This window comes from Blastomyces gilchristii, assembly GCF_000003855.2.
Source record: "Blastomyces gilchristii SLH14081 genomic scaffold supercont1.5, whole genome shotgun sequence".
Lineage (NCBI taxonomy): Eukaryota > Fungi > Ascomycota > Eurotiomycetes > Onygenales > Ajellomycetaceae > Blastomyces > Blastomyces gilchristii.
Genome location: NW_003101678.1, coordinates 252323 through 264595, shown reverse-complemented (window position 1 = coordinate 264595; position 12273 = coordinate 252323). Strand labels below are relative to the sequence as shown.

At 48.1% G+C, this 12273-nt stretch overlaps 5 protein-coding genes across 6 annotated transcripts; 1 reads left to right on the top strand and 4 right to left on the bottom strand.

The window, feature by feature from the left end:
• Positions 1-45: 45 nt before the first annotated feature.
• On the bottom strand, positions 46-976 carry BDBG_16761 (uncharacterized protein; the record flags this gene model as incomplete). The annotated part of the gene is made up of 4 exons (XM_031724647.1): positions 46-104; positions 169-247; positions 379-886; positions 957-976. The coding sequence occupies 4 exons, from the start codon at positions 974-976 to the stop codon at positions 46-48; spliced, it is 666 nt and encodes a 221-aa protein (XP_031577587.1).
• Positions 977-998: 22 nt separating this feature from the next.
• On the bottom strand, positions 999-1940 carry BDBG_16760 (uncharacterized protein; the record flags this gene model as incomplete). Its single annotated transcript, XM_031724646.1, has 4 exons — positions 999-1022; positions 1173-1463; positions 1575-1740; positions 1853-1940. The coding sequence occupies 3 exons, from the start codon at positions 1938-1940 to the stop codon at positions 1175-1177; spliced, it is 543 nt and encodes a 180-aa protein (XP_031577586.1). The 3' UTR covers positions 999-1022; positions 1173-1174.
• Positions 1941-3417: 1477 nt separating this feature from the next.
• BDBG_03189 (polyadenylate-binding protein, cytoplasmic and nuclear) lies at positions 3418-6006 on the bottom strand (the record flags this gene model as incomplete). The annotated part of the gene is made up of 4 exons (XM_031721148.1): positions 3418-3577; positions 3664-4343; positions 4423-4497; positions 4579-6006. The coding sequence occupies 4 exons, from the start codon at positions 6004-6006 to the stop codon at positions 3418-3420; spliced, it is 2343 nt and encodes a 780-aa protein (XP_031577585.1).
• A 1344-nt stretch (positions 6007-7350) lies between these two features.
• Positions 7351-11768, bottom strand: BDBG_03188. 2 transcript variants are annotated; one of them, XM_031721147.1, is made up of 5 exons: positions 11640-11755; positions 11439-11564; positions 10097-11330; positions 9871-10019; positions 7351-9813 (listed from the first exon to the last, which is right to left on the bottom strand). In XM_031721147.1, the coding sequence occupies exons 3-5, from the start codon at positions 10342-10344 to the stop codon at positions 7952-7954; spliced, it is 2259 nt and encodes a 752-aa protein (XP_031577584.1). In that variant the 5' UTR covers positions 10345-11330; positions 11439-11564; positions 11640-11755; the 3' UTR covers positions 7351-7951. The 2 variants fall into 2 exon arrangements, with proteins under 2 accessions (XP_031577584.1, XP_002626024.1); XM_002625978.2 differs by having other exon boundaries at positions 7376-9813; positions 10097-11768.
• On the top strand, positions 10693-11784 carry BDBG_03187 (uncharacterized protein). Its single transcript, XM_002625977.2, has 2 exons — positions 10693-11062; positions 11340-11784. Exons 1-2 carry the CDS (start codon positions 10710-10712, stop codon positions 11566-11568), a joined length of 582 nt encoding a protein of 193 aa, XP_002626023.1. The 5' UTR covers positions 10693-10709; the 3' UTR covers positions 11569-11784.
• The last annotated feature ends 489 nt before the right edge of the window (positions 11785-12273 follow it).

Below are 12273 nucleotides of genomic sequence, written 5' to 3'. Positions count from 1 at the left end.
CAATCATATAGCTGTACCAAACCGGCAACGGACACCATACCATACCTAGAGGCGCGTAGTAGCATCAGAGGAGGCGGAGTACATTGTGCGAACCAGCTCCGCAACTACAAACACCCTTTACATCAGACATTCCAGCTCAGGACACAAAGAAGGGAATCTTGCACCTACCGCTTTTCAAATCAGGATGTGCCGGATCCCGCAACGCACGAATTGCGATAGCCTCTTCCTCACCAGGCTTGACGTTATACTATGTAGCCAAAACACAGTAAGCCTGCATTCCCCTCTCTCCTCTCAACAACGGCATCCACAAAATTATACCCCAGATGGAAACATTAATGGAGATAACATGGGGAAAGAACAAAACAAAACAAAACATACATCAGCCAACCCAGTCCCCAAGCCCAATTTCACAACCAACCCTTCCACCGCCTCCGCCACCAAAAGTGCATCCTTGACTACATCGCCCGTCCCTCTTAACCCAGGAATAAACGGGACCGCCCTCGCAATCTGCACCGCCTCACCTACCTTCCCAATCCCTGTCTTCTCACCACCACCACCCCCTTCCCTCGCCCTCTCCGCCATAAACCTAATCACCTTCCCCAAGCTGATACACGACGTAATCCCATGCGAAATCCCGTACGTCGAGCCAATCGCATGGCCAATGCCATGGCTAAGACCTAAGGGGCCGGAGAACTGGAAGGGGAAGAGGGCCGCGTAGCCACCGAGGAAGAGGCGTTGGGGGCCATCTGCATCTTGCGGACTGGCGTGGCATTGGGGCAGGAGGGTGAAGAGGTCCGTCAGCGAGGAGAGGGCTAGCCGTTTCGTTGGGACTTCGGGGGGCGGACGGGTTGTAGAGGAGTTCGAGGGCGTGATCGAGGGCGCGGATCTGTGGAATGGGGTTAACATCCTATAAATGTAAATGTAGAGAAGGAAAGGGGGGGGGGGGGGGGGGAAACATGCGGCAGAACTTAGCCATAGCCGGAGGGGTGTATGTAGCGCAATATCCCCGTCATATATCACAGCTAAATTTTTTGTTTATACGTGTGTTAAATTTAATAGTTTTCCAGGCGTGGGAATTTTCTTCTCCATCCTTCCTCCCCACTCGAAGAAGAACGTTGAATGAAGCGCCCCCTCCCCCCCCCAAAAAAAAATAAAAATAAAACAATGCATACAACTAACCCTTCGGCACCAACTCCACGTCCGCAACCGCAACCTTGCTCCCATCTGCACTCGTAAACCCGGCGTTCTTCGTAGTCTCCGCCACGCTCAGCGTGGTCGGCACTGCAATGCTGGGTATCCATTTCGCTTCCGCCTTGCCTTGCCCACCCTTCGCATTTTCTTTGTACAAATGATATGCGACAGCTTTGGCAGCATCGATGGGCGACCCGCCACCGACGGAGAGCAGCACGTCAGCACCGGATTCCCTAACGGCCGCGACAGCGGCCTCGATGTCGGCTACGGGACTATCTGGGGATATTTTGGTTAGTGTTAAAGTATCGTTTGCTTTATCTCCTGCACCAAACAATTATGCATATGAGGCACCAAATAGGTTCGTTGGATTTGAAGGCACGCACGCATGCTCCCGTACCCCGCTATACGTGCCGGCATGATGCGCATCACCCAATATCGCCTCAATAGAGCTGATCACTGGCGTTTTCTCACGTAGAGATTTGCCGGTGATGATGAACGCTTTTGACGCACCGAGATTGGCGATAACGGTTGGAAGAGAGGTGATGCATCCTGTGTTCTCATAATTAGTTTTCTAGTCTGCTTTGTTGCACATATATATATATGTATAGTATGGGCTTATAGATAATGAACGGAAATACAATCGAGATTCACTTGCCTCGACCGTAGAGCATGTACTTGGTTGGGGAGGCGGTATATGCTCCGTGAAGCGTGCTGTCAACGCTACTGCCTTGCATGATGAGGGGAGACATGATGTTTGAATATTTTCAGTTGCTTGTCGTCTTGTGGCGAGCTGGGTTGGATGGAATTAATTATCTAAACTCGAACCTCATTTCCCCGGGTGTTCAAAAGTTCGAGGTTATGTGCCTAAATATACAAAAGCCGAGATCGCGATGAAAGCTTAAAATGTCATGAACGCGAACTTCGGCTCTGTTTTAACAGGTCTACGCAATACTCACAGCTGTGCTGATATTTGACCCTGAATAACAGGGTAAGCATGGGTTCTCTCATGGAAAGAAAGAGAAATGATACAAAAAGGAGGGGTAGAACATGGAAGTAATAAATAAATAAATAAATATATATATATATTCAGATATCTAAATTGAGAGTACACCCTTTCGCAACATACATAAACCGCTCTTTAATGTACAGGACATGAACAAACTAAAGCAAGCATAACATGGATGCAGAGGAGGCATTGAGGATAACAAGTTTTTCTTACCTTCGATTTGGAGAAAAATATAAAAAGACAGGGAAATAAAAGGAAAGAAAGACAAACCTCCCAGGTTGAAGTAGAAAATGGGAGGAAAAGGAAGAGAAGAACAATACTTAGATGTCTGATAATCACGCATTTTAAAATCAAAATCACACTTGAAGAACAAATTTCAGGTACAAGCCAGAGTAACAGTAAAATACTTTTTGCTATCTCTTCTCTTCTTCACAAATCACTTTCCATATTGTCTACTCTTCATAATTCTCCAGTGCCGGGAAAATAAGAGAGTGTGTGTGCAGCGAGAGGGAGTTAAAATAAGATAGGAAATGAGGGAACGCAAGAAACAACTTTTTCCGAGCCTTTGGATATCAATTTAGGTAGGTAAAGAAAATAGAATGAGGAGAGAAGAACAGATGGCGAACCAAGGATGTGGAGTAGTAGGAGAGGACGACGTGAGGGGGGAGTAAAAGGGGAGGACTAAAATAAAAAGAACACGGATGGATGTAGATATCACTGGAGGTGATAAGAAGGCGAGAACGTTGAGGCAGAAGCATGAATGGCGGGGGGATTGGCTCGTAAACGAGATAGCCACGGAGAGGAACTCAGAGTCAGAAAGAGAGAAAGGCATGCGGGATGCCCAATACAAAAAGGTTTAAGATAGACACATACATACCGTCCCATACCATCCGAGGAAAGGGAAATGAAATGAAATGAAATAGTAATAATAATAGAATAAAAAAAAACCATAACATACTCATAAATCACGTAAAAGAAGAATAAAAAATTTCGAACAAAAGTGAGGCAAAAAGACATGAACAAATCAGTCAGGGGGACCGCGGGGGAGTTCTTTATAAAAAGCGGGTGACAAATACATGAAAAAGAAAAACCATTTAAATGGGCAGCTTTTTTGTTGTCGCTAACACCTGCTTAAAACCATCCCGGCCCTCCCAATTTAAACGAGCCATCGAAAGAAAGAAACGTAAAATAGAGAAGAAACATAAGGAAATACATGGGGATTACGACTTCGTCTCTTCTGTCTTGCTATCTTTCACCGCTTCCTTTGGGTGTTTGGATGCGTCCGCAGCTTCACCTTCACCACCTTTGCTCTTCATATATTCGTCATAAACATTGATAGCCTCATCGACCTTGGCGCGGAGTGCAGCCTCATCGTCGACCCTATTATAAGTGGTGATAGCATTAGTATACTGTTCATGCGACATTGATGATGCATAGTCGGGTCGCGAGAAGGGATTGAAACTTACAAACTAAGTAGTTCAGCATTGTCCATTTCCAAAAGCATACCAGTGATCTTGCCAGCCAGCTCAGGTTGTTGGGCTTGGATCTTGGGGTAGATGGCTTCACCAAGCATTTGTTTTTGTTGGGCAGGAGGGGCGGCACTCAAGGCCTGGAGGTTAAGGGTTGGACCGCCGGCAGACTCATCACGGGGTGGCATTCCTTGGGCTGGGCCAGCTCCACGGCCAGCTTGTCCGGGACGGGCAACCCCTTGTTGGGGTGGCATGCCACGACCCTGTGTGAAAGCTTGACCGCCAGCGCGCATGCCTGGTGCATTACCCATACTTGGAGGCATACCCTGCATGCCAGGAGCCTGGCCACGACCGCCGCCGCCCCGTCCGAATGACGCTTGGACTTGAGCAATAGCTTGAGGGTAGCTGAGACCGTTTGGTAGTCCGCCAGGGCCCTGGAGCGCACCCATGGGGAGTCCCTGGGCACCCATGCCAAAGGCATTTGGGGGCAGTTGTTGGTTGGGGTTAATACCGCGTCCGCCTTGCTGTCCTGGGAATCCGCCAGCGAATTGACCAGGGCGACCGCCCGGCATACCGGGAAGGACCATTCCAGGTTGCTGACCAAAGGCCATACCACCGCGTTGTCCAGCGTTGGTAGGAATGAATCCTTGCTGGCCTGGTGGATAGTAGACAGCGGGCTGCATAAACTGTTAAGGACAATCAGAATAAACAGGAACTCGTACAAGCGGTGGTGGTATGAAAAGTCACAAAACTTACTGGCTGGGACATTCCTGCGGCGGCAGCAACCTGCTGTTGTCGGATGGTATTACGAGCTTGAATGCTTGCCTCGAGCTGAACGGGTGATAAACGTTAGCGGATGATAAATGTATATATAGATAAACCAAGAGCGGTTCATAATCTTAAGGTGCGTACCTGGCTTTTGCGCACATCCTTCCGTTGAGCAAGTGCAACGTATAGAGGTTTGCCATTGACCATGCGCTGGTTCATCTCCGTGACAGCCTTGGACGCTTCATCAGGATTGCTGAAGCAGACGAAACCAAAGCCCTTGCTCTTTCCAAGCTTCTTCTCGAGAGTCTTCTTGCTATCGGATTTCTCAGCTTTATCGCTCTTGTCGGAGGATTCTTCTTCAGCGGACTCCTTCTTAGCCTCTTCCTTCACGTTCTCCTTGTTGGAGATCTCCTTTTCCTTCTCAGATTCAGAGCCGGCATCCGCAATAGTGTCACGCATAACTCTAGCAGATGTAATGTTTCCGAAGCCAATAAAGAGGTCCCGGAGTTTCTCATCATCGATGTCGTCGGTCAAGTTCTTGACGTAGAGATTAACACCCTGGTATTTGGATGCTTTTTCGACACGAGCGGCCTCGTGCTGCTTGCGCAGCTCCTCCTCCCGCTCGTGCTTCTTCTGCGCGCGGCCAACGTAGAGTTTTTGGCCCTTGAATTCCTTGTCATTTAGCTCTTCGACAGCGGCGGCAGCGCTCTCATGCTTGACAAAGTTCACGAAACCGAACCCTCTGCTCTTTCCAGTCTCGCTGTCGTGGGTAATTGATGCGGAGGTGATATCGCCGTATTTCCCAAACAGCTCCCGGAACTCTTCATTGGTGACCTTGGTATCCAAGTTCTTGACGTATACGTTGGTGAAGTTGGCTTTCATCTCCTCGAATTTGCTCTGGCGATCCTTCTTGGCGATGTGGTGGCCGACGAAGACCTTCTTCTCGTTCAACAGCATACCGTTAACGTGTTTGATGGCGTTGGTGGCAGCTTCAGCGGTTTCGTAGTGGACGAAGCCATAGCCCTTGGAGTTACCGAACTCGTCCTGGGCGACTTTGCAGCTGAGAATGTTACCGAAAGCGGCGAAGGTGTCGTGAAGAGCCTTGTTGTCAATAGCAGTATCCAAGTTCTTGATGAAGACATTACCCTGGCCGGTCTTGCGCAGGGCAGGATCTCGCTGGGACCACATAATCCGGCAGGGTTTTCCCTTGATCAGCGTGTAGTTGAGGTCTTCGAGAGCACGTTCACCATCGGCGGTGTTGTTGTAGTTGACATAGGCATAGCCCAGAGAACGTCTGGTGACGGCGTCACGGCACACACGAATGGAGGCGACTTGGCCGATGGAGGAGAAGAGTTCGAAAAGCATAGCTTCGGTGACGGAAGAGTCTAATTCTCCGACGTAGAGGGAGGCAGAATGTGGCTGGGTGGTGCTGGGAGCAGCGGAGTTGGGCGTTTCGCTGCCATCTCCGGCAGCGTCGTTTGCAACGTTTGTGTTGACGGTGGTGCCATTGGTCGACGATTCCACGGGGTTGGTCTCTGGGACGGGAGCGGATGATACTTCAGCGGCAGACATGTTGACGATGGAGATGGATGTCCTTTTTTATTTTTATTTTTATTCTTCTTCTGAGATCTAGAGTGTGGGAAGAAGCAATGTGAGCTGATGGACAGAGGTAAATCAGGGCGCAAAGAAAAAAGTTATGACTGGCAAAGGGTTTCTTTGAAGAAGTTGGGAAGGTGAGAGGCGAATGTTTTTGCTTTGTGGGATTTTTTTTGTTTTTTTGTTTTTTTGGAAGGTCTGATCAGCAAAGGAAAGGAGGATGAGGGATGAGGCTGTAGCAAGGACGACAGGCGAAAAACGACGACGTACACTGGCGATATCAGGAGGATTGAGAGTCAAAGGAGCAAGGAAGGATATCGACGGTGCGATCTGCCAAGGCACAAGAGAGAAGATCTGTTAGCACAGTGACTTTCCGTGATAATAATATAGCTGCTTCTGCCGCTGTAGTGTGTTGGGTCTGTGGTTGTTGTGGTGATGGGGAAACCAAAGAAAAAAAAAAAAAAAAAAGCAAAGAAGAGAGAGAACGAAGCCCGAGGGATCACAGCACAGGCTAGGAGGCGCTATTTAGGGCAATAGATGAAGGACTCACCAGATAGATCCCGTGTGAGAGCTTTCTTTTCAGGTGAGGCGGGAGTTTTCAAATTTTTTTTGGCCGGGTACGAGTATTTTCGACAAGGGGAAGGGGGCAGAGAGAGGCAGAGGCAACACTGGATGAGGACACACAGCGGGTTGATGAGAGGGATAGGTTACTGACAGTTGATACAGGACAGAGACGATGCACTGCACTGGCTGGCACGGGAGTGTGTATGTGTGTGTGTGTGTGTGGTGGTGGTTGTCCAGAAGACCAAGGCGGGGAGGGAAGAGGAAGAAAGGAGAGAGAGAGAGATAGACAGACGGTAGATGGCGAGGTTGAAGATAGAAAGATAGAAGAATACGGGGTGGGTTGTTGGAAAAGAAGACCACACAAGTAGCTGTGAAACCTCTGTTTTTGTCCTCTTCTTCTTCTTCTTCTTTTTTTTTTTTTTTTTCGTCGTGTTCCTTTTTTTTTTAATTTTTTTTTGTCGGGATTAAATATTGTGACAGGGAAAAAAGAAAAATTGAAAACTAAAAAATCGAAGTTTGGCCGGAGTGAAAATTTCAGACCGCGAGCCGGGCTAGTCCCAATCGGGAAGCAGCGATTTTCTGAACACGTGACTTGGACATCAGAGCTTGCAACTCTCTCATTTCGAATAAACTTCCTACAAACTTTCCACCGGCGAGGTTCAGGACAGGATAAAGGAAGATATGAGAAACAATCCTGTTTAAAAAGTAAAAATAGGAAATTAGGAAATTAGGAAGGTGCTGTACATTACCTGCGTACCTTTACCGCCATGGCCAGTGGATATTTGTCTTTTGTCGTTCACAGGGCGGAGCGGGGTGGGTGGCAGAGTGTGGGAAAGCCAAGCGCGGAGTGATATGCAGGGGGAGAGCGGAAAGCGAAAAAAAAAAAAAAAAAAAAAAAGGGCGTGGATTGATGAAGAAACGAGGTGATTGACTAATACATCCCGGCGATTAATGCACCACACCCACACCACCCCTCCCGGTCAAGGGCGATATATTGCCAGCAAAAATGACATGAGACCCCCTGGAGAAAGACAACTGCATGCAGATGGAGCTGTTGCAAACACGGGTCTGATGGTATGGATTAAGTGATATCTGCAATACTATTACATAGGGAGCTTTTCCCTAGGTGAATTATTTTTTGAGGCTTGCGTGTGTAGCTGATAACCTCTGGGGGTTCGAAGTCGATTCCGTCTAGCTAATAATATTAAGTACATTTTTTTTTTTTTTTTTTTTTTTTTTTTTTTTTTTTTTTTTTTTTTTTACCGTTGTCCACCTCACATCGATCGATGAAACTCAGTACTTGAGTGGCTAGAATGTAGATAGGTAGCCCCTGAAAGAATTGTTTATCACTCCGCAATCAACCCAGGTTAAAAACGAAGTCCAAATCCTTCTGCAAGTCGCCTAGCACAGCCTTGAGCTCCTTTGTAGGCTTTTCAGTCTGAATCGAAGCCCCAGATTTCCGGGAGATCCATTCCGTCTCAAAGGGGATCAGCTTCTCCTTGAGAACTGTGTCGTTATACTGACTCGCCGGAGTGTCCTTCAGATACTCTAAGAACATGCGCCAGCGCGGAGTATAATATCCCGATACCAAGCCGGCCCATTGTTTCTGCGCATAGTCATCAAGAACCCCAACCTCTGACCCCCAGATAGTGATCTGGTTGCGGGCGTTGTGTTCGAAGAAGTCTGCAGCTTCGGAGTCATCGCCAGCACTAGCCCGGGCGGCTGAGATCCAGCTGGACAGCCAGAAATTCTCGTTCATCGATAGAACGGCATCCAGCGCTTTGAGGATAATGAGGAGCTTGTCACCGATGGGCATGAATACGGAGGCTGGCGCGCCGCCCTTGTATTTCACTTTGAGGTCTTGAAGTACCAATGTGAATGCGTCGGATAGCACTTGGCGAGTGACGTCAACTATATCATATTGGTAGGAGGAATCCCCAAACAGAGCCCCCTTTATCATCAGTCCCCAGGCCTTGAGCATATCGGCGGGATCGTAGAGAAGTCCCTCAATGAACAGCATTGGCATCTTCGCATTGATCGATGGTGATGCAGCGAAGAGAGCATGCGGCAGAAGCGGGGCATCCACCAAGTTGGTGTTATTGTAGGCGGAAAGACGTAGAAGCTGCCAGGCTTCGTACAGCTCATTGGGGACTGTTCTTCCGTGGCTGGAGTAACGGCGGGTAACCCAGTCATGGAAATACTGTTCTGGATCCAGCGCAGTTTTGGACCAGCCTTGGTCGAGCAGCAAGCTAAAGACGATCTCATTTCCGGACTGGCCCTCACCGGCGTTGCCAACTCCAACCATATTTGGATGTTGTGCCATTGCTTGAGCAGGCCCCTCGGTTATGTTCGCAACATGGCCGTATAATCCATGATTTCCACCAAATTCTTGGACCTGGCACCACACAAACGCTTTACCAAAGAAACCTTTGGTCTTCTTCCAAACCGGGAACGACTCTGCGAATAAATCCAAGATCAACATATCACGGAATTTCTTGCCTGCAGACAGATATGCTTCAATTCTTTCGGTTGTCCAGTAATCAGCGAAGATATAAAACAGCCACCCTTGCATTACCCACGTAGCCTCCGGGTCAACAGATTTAATAGCCTCCATTGTGGTCTCAGATACTTTGCGCAGAAACTCGGGGTCTCCGGAGCTCGGGATCATCTCGTTGAACTGGTCTAGAGTGTAGAAGTGCGTGACATTTCCATAAGCTTCGATGCTTTTCGAGATGAAGCTCTTTTGTAGGCGGACGGTATGGGGGTCAAACGGCTGAAGGAATGTCGTATTGGTGTATTTCGGATTGATCTCCGCCCATTGTGAGGCATTGACAACCTGAGCGTCCGGGAGCACGCGGGTGACAGCACGGGGCACATAGCCGGGGAATGCGGGCAAAATAGGTGTCATCCCCAGCTCGGACATCCGAGCAAGGATCTTCTTTTGGAGCTCAAACTGGGCGTCGTACCATTTGAATGGCGTGTTACCGCCTCCCCATGACCCTTGGAGGTTTCCAAAGCGATTCCATGCTAGATACGCCGGGCCGCTGATGAAGCTTCGGATATCGTCGTCTGTGAACCCGGCCTCCTGGAACACGCTTATCAGGATCTTCTCGTACCCCGTCCACGCCAATGGAAGGTTGACACCGCGAATCGCCAACCAGTCCAGCTCGAGCTCCCAATCCTCCCATGTCCACCAGGGAGTTGCATAACTGAAGGTCACTTATATGACATTGTCAATACTAGCATCACTTGTTAGGCTGAGGAGATTATACATACCTGTGTTAAGATGGTATCTCCACGGAATAGAACTCTCGCCCTTCAAGGGCTTATCGAGCTTTGGCAACTTTCGGGGCGCAAGGGAAAGACGATTGCCAATAAACCAGAAAATGTCAACATGGACAACGTCAGACAAATAGCGGTGGAGCCTAAATATAGATATTAGCAAACTTCTAACGACTGTATGCTGTAATAATTGAAGAAAGCGCACTGGATTGGGAGTTACCCTTGGAAGAGACCACTCAGCGAGTTGGCTTGAACATTTATCTTCCCATTGCAGCCAGTAAAAACGGTATATTTATCATTAGTCCAGTCATCTGACGTCCGCATAGGACCAACGAGGGAGAACTTGAAGTCATTGACATGGTTTGGTAGGCGCCTCTCCAGGAAGCGGGTTAATCCATCTGTAGCATGCCTGTCGGCTGCCTCAACGAAAATCGCGCCGAGAAGGATCAAGGGCCCAAGCAATCTCATGGTTTGAACTGATGCCTCTATCGGCGACACCTATTTGTTGAAAATTCAAAATCATTTCCATCGCCCACCGTTGAATTATATACATATGAAATCTCGTAGCGCTTGGAAATCTCGCATGGTGAACTTCCATGGAACGGTGGGACGGAGACAATCAACGCCAGAAGATTGTGGATTGCGTCGTATCGTCCAGAAAGGAACAGTCGCATTTAACTTCTCTGGTTACACCTCAACGCAGCTGTCATCAAATACTTAATTCTCCGAAATTCTCGGCCCGTGACACTAGTACAGGGGTTCAAAACCCGAACTGAGATCCAAGAAGACGGTCAAAAAAGACTGTCCAACAACGCAGGGTTTTCGGGGAGGAAATGGGGAGGAAAATGAAACAAGTCCAAAAGGGGCCGGAGCTATCACATCCGTTATTTCCGCGTCGCCCAAGATCTGATAAGAGAAACAGGAAGTGTCCGACCCGGGGGGAGCCGAATATACAGTGGAGATGGAGCACAGCGAGACCTTGCAAGCGCGAGGCGTCATCGGCGATGAAAATGGGTCCAAATAATAATAATAATAATAATAATAATAATAATAAAACATGTAGGAACCCGATCACCACGGGTCTAACCTGTTCAAGGCATTGGATTGGATTAGAATGGCAGATAGCGCAAGAGCTGCGCGGACTGGTTCTTGATCGAGGGCCTGGGTACTGGACCCAGGGGGGATCGTGTGTCAAGACGGGGGCCCATTCCTGCCTCCCCAACTGCAGATGCCCGCCTCAGTGTCAACTGTAGAAGATGAAGAAGCGACTGAGATAGGAGAGGATGACGAAGCGGATGATCAAGATGGGGAGATGGAAATTCAGGAGAGGCAGACAGGGCCCTCTCTTGTCTGATATGAGCGATCCGGGGTGACACTGGGCTGATCTAGCGGCTCTCCGGGGTCTCAAAAGTTCTTGGGAGGGAGTGGCAGAGGGCTAGAGTTCCTCCTCTAATCTAGTCCAGCGAGGCAAAACCACACTCAGTAACACTGCCCACCGCATGGAACTCCCAGCGAGCTATCAGTAATATGGAGATCGAACGAATTCCCAAGGATATTCTCACAGCTTCTGTGTCCTCGGTCAAACGGGACATCCTCCTCATCTCAAGCCGTGCTGCCCCAGGGAGGGACGACACAGCGGGGATATGCTGTCTCCTGGTGCATTCGATATTCTTAGAGTGGGGAGCAAACTAGTAGAGATGCTTGTCAACACTGACATCAATAAAGGGTTCGGAAGAATGCCGGGGCCTTCTTAAATTCCTTACCCCTTTTCTTAACGTCAGCTCCAGAATCTCGCGTAATCCATTGACCAATAATTAGCCAAGAAGTCCATTTGCTGGGCACCATTACTGATTGTACTCTTCTCGAGCTAGGTATCTGGTGGATGAAAAAAAAAAAAAAAAAAAAAAAAAAAAAAAAAAAAAAAAAAAAAAAAAAAAAAAAAAAAAAAAAGATCGAAAGAGAAGAGAAACACGAAATGTCAAAATGCTAAGAGTCTTGAAGCGGCTGAACCGGGGCCGAGCTCTCCTTTCCCCCACGCCAACCTCTACTCTATGTAACTACTGTACAACGTACGTACATGTACATTACATACATCTCGTCGACCTTAATTGATTTTCCAGTTAACAATAATGGATATCTATCAATCTACTGAATGACAACTCAGCTTGAATACCACCTCAACGAGACATTCTTGTTACAGGATCTACCTTTTTCTGTCTTTTCAAATGCATGCCTGAAGCCGGCCAAATTTTAGTGACGACGTAAATAATGACACTTCTACCATGCCGGATAACTAGATTCTAGAATGATGAATGATACAGTTTGCTAATTATTAACGAAGCTAGGAAAACAAGCTAACTTGTATGATAACCTTGACCATATACATATGTCGCGTGG

Excerpts from the sequence above, each read along its gene's own strand:
- BDBG_03188 (XM_002625978.2), bottom strand. The coding sequence starts at position 10,344 with ATGAGATTGCTTGGGCCCTTGATCCTTCTCGGCGCGATTTTCGTTGAG. Across the intron at positions 10,020-10,096 it reads CTGAGTGGTCTCTTCCAAGG|GCTCCACCGCTATTTGTCTG; the intron begins GTAACTCCCAAT and ends ATCTATATTTAG. Across the intron at positions 9,814-9,870 it reads GAGATACCATCTTAACACAG|TGACCTTCAGTTATGCAACT; the intron begins GTATGTATAATC and ends ATGTCATATAAG.
- BDBG_03187 (XM_002625977.2), top strand. The coding sequence starts at position 10,710 with ATGGGGAGGAAAATGAAACAAGTCCAAAAGGGGCCGGAGCTATCACAT. Across the intron at positions 11,063-11,339 it reads TACTGGACCCAGGGGGGATC|CGAGGCAAAACCACACTCAG; the intron begins GTGTGTCAAGAC and ends AATCTAGTCCAG.